The sequence below is a fragment of the Echeneis naucrates genome, chromosome 24 (assembly GCF_900963305.1).
Source record: "Echeneis naucrates chromosome 24, fEcheNa1.1, whole genome shotgun sequence".
Classification (NCBI taxonomy): Eukaryota; Metazoa; Chordata; class Actinopteri; order Carangiformes; family Echeneidae; genus Echeneis; species Echeneis naucrates.
The window spans coordinates 7,216,965-7,230,701 of record NC_042534.1 but is presented as its reverse complement, the minus strand read 5'-3'; the positions used below and the strand labels follow the sequence as shown (position 1 = coordinate 7,230,701).

General features: G+C 40.3%; 1 protein-coding gene across 2 annotated transcripts; it reads right to left on the bottom strand.

The window, feature by feature from the left end:
- Positions 1-2,543: 2,543 nt before the first annotated feature.
- On the bottom strand, positions 2,544-6,465 carry hlx1 (H2.0-like homeo box 1 (Drosophila)). 2 transcript variants are annotated; one of them, XM_029496639.1, is made up of 4 exons: positions 5,900-6,465; positions 5,123-5,305; positions 4,773-4,957; positions 2,544-3,471 (listed from the first exon to the last, which is right to left on the bottom strand). In XM_029496639.1, the coding sequence occupies exons 1-4, from the start codon at positions 6,354-6,356 to the stop codon at positions 3,166-3,168; spliced, it is 1,131 nt and encodes a 376-aa protein (XP_029352499.1). In that variant the 5' UTR covers positions 6,357-6,465; the 3' UTR covers positions 2,544-3,165. The 2 variants fall into 2 exon arrangements, with proteins under 2 accessions (XP_029352499.1, XP_029352500.1); XM_029496640.1 differs by lacking the exon at positions 5,123-5,305.
- Between the last annotated feature and the right edge of the window lie 7,272 nt (positions 6,466-13,737).

Here is a 13,737-nt window from a genome sequence, read left to right as displayed (position 1 = left end):
TTGTTTATGAGAAACTGTGCTGGAGTTTGGGGCTAAAATATCTGCGGTATGGAAAAGTAACAAAAGGCAGCAGGTATACTGTATAGCCAGGCAGCAGAGGGGAAAATGAAAAGTGAAATTCAAGATGCTAAGCTAAAATGGAATAACTGCAGCTCTCTGGGGCTCAGTCCTCTTTCTGGAGCGGAGGAAAGTGGACCCTGTAGTGGGGAGAGTCTGTGGTGGTCTGGGTTTGTGGGTCACTCACTATGATGTTGCTGCTAACATGACAACAAATACCGAAGGGCTTTGGCTTTGCTGACTGAGATATAAAGCGATCTGAAGGCCAGGACTGGAGCACCACAACATAGTGCATTTTTCCACTTGTTTGGCAAAGACGTCAAAATAAGAAATGACAATATTTCATGGCTGATTCGCATCTAACCATTTTGCAAAGTAAGAAAGTTTATGCACTGTTGTAATATTCCGAGTTGTTCCGTTTTATGCTACTTCATTATTGTGCAACATAAGATTTCAGAGTGAAATTAGGTAACTCTCCCGGTTATGATTTGACATAATACATCAGTTCTGTATGATGAGGAGGGTTTCGACCTCTGTTGCTGATGCATTGTAGGTGTTTATGTGTAATAAACACATGATCTGAAATGGCTCTTTACTTTCTGCTAACCTTTAACTCGTTCATCTGTTGGAACCTTGGACACGTTTTGGGAGAAGTAAACAAATCTTTGGCAGATATAACAATACCAGAGTGTACAAATATTCTGCGACAAGAAAAACTATTACATTCAAAATCTCACTCATCTAAAAACATGCAAGCACAAGCACAAAATTAACTAAATGGTACATTACAGAATAATTGTAATTAGTGATAATTTTAATGACCAGCTGGTAATATTGGGGCTGATATTCAGTGGATACTTTATTGATATAAGTTAGTTTAATGATGTAGGTACAGTATGTAGATATATGATAAAGTACCCTGTAGAGAAGTGTGGACAAATATTTCTCCAATTAAATCTTTCACAGGTTTTATGTTCAAAATATTAAAAACTTTCAACAGACCAATGCAGCTTTTAATGAACTTATATGTATATAAAGAAAGACACATTTGAAGGTAGAGGACTTAGAGGGGTAGTTCAGGGGATTGCTGACTGCTCCAGTTCTGATACTGACAGCTTTACAATCATTTTTTTTTCCAGTATGTTTGTGAATTGTGTAAAATAATGATGCAGGAAATGGAGTATCTTTAGAGTTACTTTAAAATTTGCAGCACACTTAATTGAAACTTGCATTCAGTGATCATCTTGATGGTCATGTCAGAGTAACTCCAAAATGATTAATGCTCGCCATACAATAGTCACCAGAGCTCTAAAATACACATAAACAGATTAACATGTAACTGACTGACAGCCTTTATGCTGCCACTGCACTGTAGCCAAGTTTGGAAAACACTTCTGGAGAAGTAATCAGTTTTTTTGCACCAAAAATATCTCAGATTGAGTAACATAACTCTTACATTTATGACGACTACAGCAGAATGAATATTGATCTGCGCTAAGACTCTAGCATGATTTCAGACTTGACAATGAAAATGTTGGCCTTGAGGAGAAGCCAGGGAGGGTTCCCCCAGATTTATGGGTGTCCTTTAAAATATAATTACTCTTACAGACACAGACTTAACGGACATGTAAGGCGGGTTTAATTGTGCAGCGGTTTGATGATGTGCACTGCTGCAGTAATCTCTGAACAGTCATCGCTCACCATCATGATAAGGCTGATTGGGAAACTGCATTTCAACGCTACAGTATCTCCTCAGCTCAGTGCGTCAGGCCTGCGGGGTACCAGCAGATACAGAGGGAGGTCAGGAGATGTCTGGATATGTAAAATATACCGATCTGGGTCGTCGCTGCTGTCCGGAGCCAGTAAATGTACACAAACTATAAACTTCCCTCTTGGTCCCCTTTCGCTTTCAGCGGCACAAACGAACGTGTTTATAGGAGAAGGCCTGAAGATGGTTTAACGCGGAGTTTAGTTTTAAATCATCTTTTTTTTATTCGGTTATTATTAATAAGCATTAGTCGTAGTGAGCGGTCTAATCTGTTTTATTTAATTATAAGATAAAATTGAAAAAACAAACTAACTAACTAAAAAAAAAACAAAAACATGGCTTTTGTATTTAAACATTTGCGAATGATTTGATTTGATTTTGTTTTTATTTATTTTAATTTTTTTACTTTCTTGGCTAAACCACCGTATTTGGGCAGAACAGCTGCCAATTGTTTATTTTGTTGCGTGGAGAAATATACATATGCAAATAAACGGAATTCCTATTTATTTAGCCGCGTTTTTCCTAAATGCAAAAACATATGACTGATGGCTGAGTTAAACAATACATCCCAACCCGCCCCCACCCCTTTATTTATTTATTTATTTTTTTGGGCAGGGGTATTGAATAAAGTGTGTAAATTCAAAATTGTGCAAACAGTGCATAGAAATAATAAGAATAAGAAAAATTACCTTGCGATTTTCTTTTAGTAAGAAACATTTTATTTACAATATTTTCAGTGCAAACTATTATTAACAAAATATCACAACTATATATTCAACAACAGAACAAAAAAAAAACAAAAAACAAAAAGGAACACTGAGTGATGGTCTGAGATCTCATTTATAACGTGAAACGAGTGGTTCATAACCTAAAAAATAAAATTAAATTCACAACCTCATATTTCCTTCATGAGGAAAACATTTTGCACACAGAAGCTCCTGAGAGGAAAACGACATCAGATGCTGGATGTGGCCGGAAGCCGGTGGCTTCTGTCATTATAGCCTGACAAAGAAAAAGAAAACAAAGGAGAGAAATTCTGCTAAAATCCACTAACGAATCTGGACAAAGTTCCTCTTGTCTTGGCTAAAATAATGCGTCACGCTGAACAGATTATAGGCCCCCGCCTTTCGGCTCAATATGTTCCCAGGAATTAGACGGAGACAGGCCTGGAGGTGGTGGCAACAAATGCCTCATTACCTCAATGTTTGGTGCACTGACTCAACTGTTCCAGGTGTTTTCTGCTCTCACTGCCGTTCTTCTGTCAATAATAATAATAATAATAATAATAATAATAATAACAATAACAATAATAAACGCCCTCTCATCCTTCCTGACCACACTCATATGAGCCCCTGAGAGGCCGCTGTGTCTGCGCTGCCGCTCATGATCACGGTGGGTTTGTGCTGCTGCTGCGGCTCGTTAATGTCCAAGTGTCCGTCAGAGCTGTCCTCCTCCGGGGCCTCGTCGGAGTCGCACTCGCTCCTGCCGTCGCTCTCGCACTCGGACTCCGTCGGCTCTTTGGGCTCTCTGCTGCCGGCCTCTGACGCGCTCTTGTCCGGCTTCTCGTCCTTCTCCTTGTCCTTCTGCGCCTGGGCCTCTTTGGAGTGTCTCCACTTCATGCGCCTGTTCTGAAACCACACTTTCACCTGCAAACACACACACACACACACACACCGCAACACAACACATCAGATTATTTGTGCACGTGTGAGTGCCAATTTAGGAACACACTCATTTCCATAGACAAAACGGATAAAGGGAAATCTTATTAATGTTATTCTTTTCTCTCTCTCACACACACAGGATTAACCAAAAGGCAAAAACTCCCCATGGCCAATTTTATCCAAACTTTATTTAACAACTGTCCTAATTAGATGTGAAACCTCGAATGCAAAATGCATTTTTTTTTATAAAGCACCAATAAGCGAACATAATGCGAACATTTTTTAACAATATAATTCTGAAATGTTTCTCAATAGAAATAAGTGGCAGAGCACAACATGATAAAATGTAAACAAGGTGGCACAGTGAGAGGTGACTTTGGCCTCTCAGCCAATCAGGTCACAGCAGACTTCAGGAGTCTGGATTAATGGCTGTCAGCTCTTTTATTCATTTTTATACTATAATTTTAACTCTGCATCTGTGAATCCATGTGCTGCTAAAGGTGCAAACAAAGGCCCAGAACATGAGTTGTTTGTGTGAAAATTTTCGATGGACATGAATGATGCTATAGATCGAAGCACAAAGCCACACATTTCATTCTGCTGTTCATCGAGTCGCCTGTCAGAGGTGAAACTACTATTAAACCCTCTGTGGTCACGTCCCCTTTCCTTCCCCTGGATATGTGGGAGTTTAAGCAGCTCAGGCCACACTCAATATTAAACATAATGTGTTTTCTAAGGGAAGGCGTGCATTTAGACTTGAGACTGATAAAAAGTTTTATAAAACAAAATGGAAATTACATATATGAAAAAAAGACGGATCCCCAAAGTCGCGGAGGATGTGTGAAGGAATAACCTCAGTCTTTCTGAAATTTCAACCTCTGTGAATTTATTGTTTTATTGAACATTAGCTCCTCTTTTTGTTGTTGCCTTGGGAACAGTTAATCTTTTTGGAGTCCATATTGAAAGAAAATACAGATAGTTAGACTTACTTTATACATAATATCCAACAATAAAACTGAATGAAACCACACAAAGCAAAGCATTAAAACAGAGCTATTTGAAATTGGCGATGGCTAAAGCAAAATAATATTTTAAAGAAATTAAAGAATTATACGTCTTCTTGTTTATTTGCAGGCCTTTATCCAAGAATATCCCATTTAGCTTCTTGTTCAAACTTTCCTCCTCGACTACATGTTAAAACCACATACACCCTTGAATAATTTTAAAACACGTGATCCACAGGTAAAAAAAAAAAAGTCCAAATGCAGAGCACAGCCTCTTACCTGAGCATCCGTGAGCCCGAGCATCGCAGCTAGCTGCTTTCTGTCTGGCTTGGTGACATACTTCTGTATTTCAAATCTCTTCTCGAGTCCTTTTCTCTGCAGGTTTGAAAACACTGCCCTCGACCACGACCTTTTCCGTTTGTACGTCTGTGGCATTGTGTCTTTTGTGAGGACGGCGTACGGACCTAAAAGACATGAAGGGGTGGGGTGGGGGGGGGGGGGGGGATTATGTTAAAAACAAAAGAGTCCAGAAACCAGAGGATCACATAGACTGCAGGTGTCTCACACCTCGGACAGAGAGCAGGACAGGTCAGTCTCCTGTCTGTTACAGTCCTCCATGTGTTGACTACCTGGGAAGGTGTCCTGAAACTGATGCTGGCCTGATTGTCTGCTGCTGCTGCTGCCTAGTGAACTCATCATGGAGGACGCGTCGCTCATCCCGGGGTCTATGGAGGAGAAGTACTGGCTGGCCGGAGGCTGAACGGGGATGTGGATCCCTGACTGACGGTTCGAGCTAACGATGGACGTGAGATCTGTTACAGAGCGAGAGATGATGGGCTTGAGTCAGGAGAGAGTTATCGCAGTGACACACAAGCAGACAACCGCTGAGGCTGCTCTTTAGTGGGGCAAGATGGGCTCGAGCATACAGAGACAGAGAGGTGGTGGTGGGGGGGGGACCATATTTTACTTTAAAAGCCTGGGATTTCCTTGCTGGGATGCTGCCGAACAAACTTCAGCTGCATTACTGTGTTTGTGGCTGATCCTGACCTTTGACCTCTCTGTGGAGGGGGCAAGAGAGGAAAGGATTTCCCCACAGGACTCTTTAAAGTGCAGCTTATGAGGCTATTTGCGCTCTAACTACTGTGTGAACAAGGCTGCCAGTGTAGTAAACTGCAGAGGGTAACTCAGTTTTCACATGTGAAACATTAATAACTGTCTGTTTTGTTGCTTTCAGTTGCTAACCTTTGTCTTGTCTTATGGAGCTTAATGTCATTTTAAAAATGATGTAAAACACATCAGGTCCATGCCCTGTTAAATGTTGTCTGACATGGAGAGGACAGGAAACATCTCTGAATGCGCCACAAACTTCTAGGAAAACGTCAGTGTGATTAAAATCTCACTCTCACCTCTTAACGACGACTTTTCTTTTCCCTTTGGATCAAAATCTGTCGACAATATCCGGTCAATTCCAAATTTGAGGTCTTTGCTTGAAGGCGGAGGGGCTTGCTGGGAGTTAAATGCAGTCCTGGACACGGAGGTTAGCTGTAGTCCGTGTCTGTGGTAGGGAGACGCCGGACTCATCCTCGGTCCGTACACCGACGGCTCCGGCGCCACGGGGGAAGGGCGCAGCGGAGAGCCGCCGGAGTGGCCCTGCTGCGGCCGGTGGTGGTGGTGGTGGTGGTGTCCCATGTGGACCACGAGTGCCGACGATCCGGGGATGTTCTCCGCATCTCCTGCCTGCAAAATGTCTGCGATGCAAAACGACGGTTTCTTCATCGTATCCACAGCGAAGCCCCCTGCGCAGTACGCGGACCACAGGCTGAAATTTGATGCGTAAAACGGGTTGAGCCCGGCCGTGTACATCCCGCAGTCTGTAACGCGTCTCTTCTGTTTGTCAGGAGATGGTATTAAAGGGAAGGCATGTAAAAAAAAAAAGGAAGGATGGTTGTACAGTTGTATCGATGGCCGTCTGCTTTGCCTTAGTGCCAAAATCGCTCTCCCAACTCTGAAATCCCAACCCTGCTGCTCCACTCCGAAGTTCCTCCGCTGACACTGATTGGTCGCTTTCTGAGCCAATGGCTGTGTCCCATTTTCTCACATCACACCCTTGCAATTTAAGATGATGTGTAACTCTCTCTCTCTCACACACACACACACACACATGACCGGGTACGCTTCGGAGCAATTTTGATCTTGAGATGATGGATTGATCACTTAAGGAGACCGCCCCCCCCCACCAACACACACACACACACACACACACACTGCGCATGACCTTATTTTATGTCAAAATCTTCTGTATGAAATTAAACGATTTCCAGCTTCTACATGGTAAACCTTTTAAACCATGGTCTGATCACTCAGCTCTTCGGCATAATAATCGCCTCAATAACAGAACTGACGCTTGTGTACAACGATAATAAAAACAATAACTCTGAAAAAAGAAAAAAACGCAATAATAACCCGCAGCAGCACCGGAGAGCGACTATTAGCTGCGTCTCATCCTGTTTTTGATGGGCTGTGATTCGTGTTAAATGAGCGGATATTCCTGCTAGATTTGCCCCCAAAATAGAACCTGTTTTAGTATTTTAGGATACAGCAGAAATCCTTATTTCTTCCGGAGCAGAAAAAAAAGGGGGGGGGGGGCTTTATAATGACTGTTAGAACTTCCCTTTTTCAATATTTGTGCAACTTTATCTCGACCTGCAAGTTGCACGGTGACGCAAATCCGTCTCCATGCTCATAATAAACAGAGGAAATCTATTCCCCTCTAAAACCAAAACACAATTAACTTCAGAGGCGATACTTCATCCGCAAGGCCCCTCAAGATTCACACTTTGGTCGCCGGCCAATAAGGTTTTAAATGGAGGATTTAAATTGTACCAAAAAAAAAAAAAAAAAAAAAAAAAAAAAAAAAAAGATTTTAAATGCGTTTTGAGCGTGAGCTGATTGGACTCAGCTGACTCCCACAAGCTTTTAAATATTCATAATAACAGCTGAGGCTTTTAAAAAAAATCTTGCTTGCATGCATTTGTATAAAAACCTGTGAATGAAAATGAACTCTCTGAATGCCCCCCCCCCCCCTCTCCTGTTTGAACCCCCCCCCCAGTCCTTCACGCAAAACGCCGCATGTTTGCTCTGCGTTGAAACAATGGCCTCTGAAGTCCGCATTCATTTAGCCCTGCTTCATGCGGGCGGAAGGGCCGATGACCCTGACCGCCTCCTATCATGCTGTTTTCGAGTGACACTTTTCCGGGTTAAAATTAGAAAAGATTTTTTAACGTTTGCCCTCCATCATGCAGTCAAAACAATCCAGGGAAGAGGATGTAGGAGACGCAGCACGCCTCTGGTTATTTCAGGTGCTGATGAGCTTTTCAGTGGGAAGCAGTGAAAAAACAAAAATAACACACATGTGATGAGCCTTTATACTAACAGGACTGAGAGGGGGACATATTCATTAACTCCATGTTTACATTTTGCTTTTACAGCTATATGTCCTGGTGTACAGGCCACACCATTAGTATGATAGTCATCCAAAATAAATAGTTTATATATCTTAGATCAGATTAAAAATTGTTCTTTTTGTTCCTTTTCAATTATTGCTTTTCTTTTTAATCAATGACCAAATAATATAAACAAATGGTAATCTCGTTTTGGCCTTTAATAGAAGCTAAAATAACAATTATTTGGAGCACAAAAAGCAAATGTTCATTATTTATCACCGCCTTTTAATTTAGTGTGTCTCTGATTTTCAAAGCCATATTTTGTTTATGTTGGGGCTAATGCACGTCAGCCCTCCACTGTGAGCCCCTTTGGAGCAGCTTCAACTTGACCAAATGTGAATTTATACTAACAAAAATTAAAGAAGGCCACGCACAGTTCTCTGTTCTTATAATTTATAATTTTTGAAAAAAAAAAAAAAAATCTAATTCAAAAGAATTGCAGAGGAGTTGAGCCTTTTTAAACTGAATACGTAGAGAAAGTTTCCACATTCAGTAATTGTGTCCATGAAAACATCAGACTTAAATCAGTGGCTGCAGACAGTTTTCACCAGGACCCAGCAGTGAATTTTTCATGTTGTTATTGCTTTAGAACTGATATTTTCATCTTTTAATGCACCCAGCTCTTTTTTTTAATGTGTGTTCGTAAAAGGGGAGAGCTCCAGCATAAACCTTTCAAGACACCGAAAACTGCAGCACGTGTAATACACATATAAATCTGAAACTTTCTTCTGGCTTCACAATATTGTTTTAAAGACCTGAAAAGGTCTGAAAATTGAATATATATATAAAGCATGCATTTGATCCACTAATCACTTGTTAAAAAAAAAATTAAACTGAATCATTACTTTTGCAGCCAGAGCCCTGCTGGATGCTATTACTCACCTTTATTTCCCTTTTCCAGAGCCGTCCTCTGTGGACCTGTATAAATGATGGCAGGTGGGATTACTGCCAGTGCCAGCGATTCCTGTCTCTGGTTAAGTGACTGAACGTATTGGAGACTTGAACTTGTCGTTAGAAAGAAAAAGAGAAAGCCGTCAGTATCAACTTTGGAAAATTGTGTGTGCTCTTTTTCTGGCTGGAAACTGAATCTCATCCTGTTGTTGGTTTACATGACTGTGTTGTCCCAGTGTCATTACCCGTCTAATTATTTGAAGCACTTGAATAATTTTTTGGCTTGAGGGATTTAGTTGGGGCCTGGTGTCATCACAGTTGCTCCAGAGACACATTTACACATTTCCCCTCTAAGTTTGTGGCTTCATTTCAATGACCTTTAGGCCCAAAATGGGACTCGCCCCTAAAAAAAAACAAAACAAAAAACAAACAAACAAAAAACTTGTTCTTTCCTTTCCAATTATACATTACATGACCATTCAGATTAATCTTCTGACTCTTTGGAGGGAATAAAGGACCATGATTGTGCAGAAGCACACCTTTAGAGTATTAAACTCTAAAACATTTTCAATTTGACCTTGAATGCGTGATTTTTTTTTTTTTTTGTTTAACTTAGAACAGACTAAAAGATCAGAGAGTGTTCTCCACCACTGCAGAGTATTTTTAAAAACCCAAGTCTGAATAAAACAAAAACAACAACATATTTCTCTGATGCAAGAGACAAGATAATCATTTTCCATTAATGACTAACTGAACTCCGGCAGAAAAATAAATGACCAATCAATTAAATATTCCTGAGTCAGATAAAGCACTCATGGCTGATGAGCTGCAAAATTATCTCAGGAGAGGCAGCAGCAGCTTGTCTTTAAAGATTGCCCTAACTGGAATCCACACACTTGGCTAATCAGAGCTTAAACAAACAACATGGAAACAAATTGTCAAAGCGTTTATGACTCATTGTGGATGAAAACAAAGCAGAGCTGCTGTGCACGGCTGGCTACCTGAAGCTTAAAGCGTCTGACCGAGCCTATTGTTGTCGCCTGATTGCTTACTGTGTGTTTTTCAGGAAACCTTATCAGGCAGAGGAAAACTGAATGAGCAGCTCAAACTGCAGCTCCGTTGGATCTGAGGCCACTGGACAGAATTAAATGATTTCCATTATTACACCAAGAATTATTGCTCCCCTCTGGAAGAGTCCAGTTGAAGCCAAGATTACTATTTCTGGCAATGTTTGCCTCAGGAAGGAACTTTCGCAGATTTAATGGGACCTGGGCCATTGTACACAGCCTTCTGTATGGCACTCTGCCATCATTTCCACAGGGAGAGGGGAGAGAAAAAAGAACTGAGGGATGTGTCTAAAGTCATTTCAAAACAAGACTGTCTCGTTTATGTGACCCTGATACATCCAATATATCTCATACACTGAACTCTCTCTGAGGTTGAGATGAACTCAGATGATACCTCATTTGCATGTAGGAGGTGCAATGTCTGACAGTGAAGGTCTGCTTCTTCTCCGAGTTTCCTTTTGAATGAAACATGACTGTGTGCACGTTTTTCACAGTGACACCTAAAACAAGTGATAAATATGTTTCATACTATAAACCACAAAATTTATGCTCAAGGGAAAACATACTTTAACTATCAAATCTAAAAGTCTTTTTCTAACCAGCATTACACATTAAGTGTTTTAATGTTGTGTCATGCTTGTATTTTGTGCACTTTAGTAATTTGCAATTCATAATTAGTTTTAAGGTTCAGGTTCGTTTCAGGTTTTTGTGTGTGTGTGTGGATTAATACTGGAGAGGAAGATGTGTGTCTGTACTTGTTTCAGAAACCAGAATAGTTAAAAACCAAAACCTAAAACCAGCCTTTCAATGGCTCCAGTGTATTTACTTGCAATTTATTTCCAAATAGTTTGTGCAGACAAAATGCAACTTTTTTTTCTTCCTATAATTGCAGCATTTTTAGGAGGTAAGTTTTGAAAATGAAGTGGAGTTTGAGTTGACCCTTCAACCTCGGAGACACACTGACAGGTGTCGATTTGTAAACTCGTTACTGCTCTCTGGAGTGAATAACTCATTATTGATAACCCAAAGGACAAAGCACTTTTCTTGAACTCCACCACAGAATGAATGAGTGTGGAGAATAAATGATATTAGAGTCGTCTGTTTCCTTTTGTGGTAGCTGGACTTCTACTCCCAACCCAGCAGAGTCCCAGTTTAAAACATTAAGTGGTCATTAGCTGGACATTGGAGTGGTAGACTAATCCCACTCAGCCAAGCCTGCCCTCTGCTGTAAACAACCTAAGGGTAAGCTTTTAAATATGACGGTGACTCAGTGCCTTTGAGCAAAACCACAGTTTACATTAAAACAGATTAAAGTCGCCTCTTGTGCGGCAGTTCAGGGCCCTCTACAGCTCCACTGTGTGCAAATGTACACACGGTTAAATCACACATACTGGAAGGTCTGAGCTAAATACTGGAGGAGACTAATGGAACCACAAAAGGTCATCATAACAAACCATTAGGGCCTAATGCTGCTTCTCCAGAAGTACGGCAAGCTGCCAGGAGGAGCATAAGAAAAGCAATTTCATACAAAATTCATCTATTTTTCGGGCGAGGGGTCTGCCCATTGTTGTAGTTACTGTGGTAGTGATAGTGGGTGCGGGGGAGAACTCAGGTATAACTGATTAAATGATGCAGAATGTCTTCATATTTTACCAAAATAATTATTTACAGTTTTTTTGATTCAAGAACAAATAAGGTGACCAAATGAAGCTCTTACGCATTTACAGACTTAAAATGACGCCATGAATAAATGTTATTGCAAATGCAGTGAGGACAGTCAGTGTGATGCAGAGCAGAGCATCTCAGTCTGCAGCTTCACTTCACAGCTCGGACCCGGCTGTTTAACACAGTGGTGGAAAAATAAGACAGAGGAGACGATTCATCAGGAGCAGGGGTTTCCACTGAAACTCAGACACACACACACACATATATATATATATAGAAATTAATTACCAACTTAATATCAATCTTTCTCTCTAAATATCTATCTTTCTGTGTTTCTGTATGTCTGTCTGCCTCTCTATCTTTAGTTTGTCTCGGGGGAGGACAAACTGATTATGTCAGGACAAATTTGTCTAGAAAACAGCTACTGGAAGTTTTTCCACGCTGTCCCAGGAGTGTCTTCTTCTGTGGTTTAATTTTTGTTAAATTTTTATGATGCATTTAAGGTCAAATGTTAGATATCTCGAGCCAACTGCACCAGAAATTCCTAGTTCCTAGTCTTAGTCCCTAGATATTATGTGTTCTCACCGTAAAGCTGTTGTAATTTAAGTATGACCTTAAAGATACTGCAGGTTTTAGTTCATAAATTCATGTGGCTGAGAATTATTCAGGCCTGCTGATGCTGCTATTCATAGATATTTAGATTACACAACACGTAAATGTTTACATTGGAGTCACTCTGGTTTAAGACTTCACTGTTACTGTAATGTGACATCTTCTTTTTCTCCAGTGCATTGACAGGGTCACAGCCCTAAACTAAAACCAGCCTCCCAGGACAGAGCTGGCTTTCATTGTTTGGCAAAATGTGGCCATCTAGTGGCTGCTTTTGTCCACAAGTCCCATTTAAATGAGGGAAAAATGGAACTGAAAATATAAATATTCAATCTTCGCTTCTCGACATGTTAAATAGTCCTGAATTCATCCTGTTACAGTAAAAGAATGTCTTAACTATTTCAATCATGTGTACATATACATACAAAGAACAATCTGAATAATCTGATAACACAAAGTTGACTAAAATGTCAACCTTGTGTATAAGCTGATGAGTTTATAGTAATAATGCACAATTTTGTTTCTGTTATCAATCAATAGCTGCAAACTATTCAATGACATTCATGTTTAATAATCGACGTGTTCACCTGGTTAATTAACAGAGTGAGTGAGTGAAAGTGTGTGTGTGTGTGTGTGTGGTGTTACTTCTCTCATGTTCCTGGAGCTGGATGGGATCCTGTGCACAGACCTCTGGGGACTCCTGGGTTTAACCTTTGACCTCCACTAAAATGTGAGAATGGTCTTCAGGGAGGATGTCGGGCTGACTCAGGAAGTGGAGGCAGGTGTCAGCTGCTGGGGTTGGTGACACTGGACCCTCCAACTGGGCTTTCACTTTTTCTCTGCACTTCAACATCAGACGTTTGACACATTTTCATTACAAACTATACAAACTATTGTTTCCTGCATAAGCATACATATATTTATATAATTACTATAATTTCCTTCCTTTTACATTCATATAATGCAAAAATTCTGCAATCAGAACAGACCTGCTTTAAGAGGCAACATTTACATTATTTAGTGCTTTGATTAATAAACTGTTTAGTGTATGAAACATCATAATGTGGTGAAAAAGAAAAAAAGATTACCATTAGATTCCCAATAAAACATCTTCAAATGAAAAATTGAATATCAGAAACTTTTGTTTGATGGACCGGCACAAATTCACAAATGACGCAGAGCAAACATTTTAGCTCTCAGATTATATGAGATCATAAATCATAGTTTTCTGCAGGTCAACACAGAGGAGTGAAAATGCCATTGCACCATTTTCAATTTTCACCATAAGTGTGGTTTAATAACATTTCCCTTTTTTTTAAAAAATCTTGCTCTACATTACAGCCAGTGCTTCTGCCAACTCAAAAGAGAAGGAGAGGCAGGATTTACTGTTCAAGTGCAGATCACGTGGTGTATGACCTGAGGATACATGTCCAACGGTCAGACAGTAAATGTACAGACATATTCCTATAAAACTGCTCTTCTGCACACAGTAGATCAACTAAACTGAGG

Excerpts from the sequence above, each read along its gene's own strand:
- hlx1 (XM_029496639.1), bottom strand. The coding sequence starts at position 6,356 with ATGTACACGGCCGGGCTCAACCCGTTTTACGCATCAAATTTCAGCCTG. Across the intron at positions 5,306-5,899 it reads AGAAAAGTCGTCGTTAAGAG|ATCTCACGTCCATCGTTAGC; the intron begins GTGAGAGTGAGA and ends GCTCTGTAACAG. Across the intron at positions 3,472-4,772 it reads TCGGGCTCACGGATGCTCAG|GTGAAAGTGTGGTTTCAGAA; the intron begins GTAAGAGGCTGT and ends GTGTGTTTGCAG.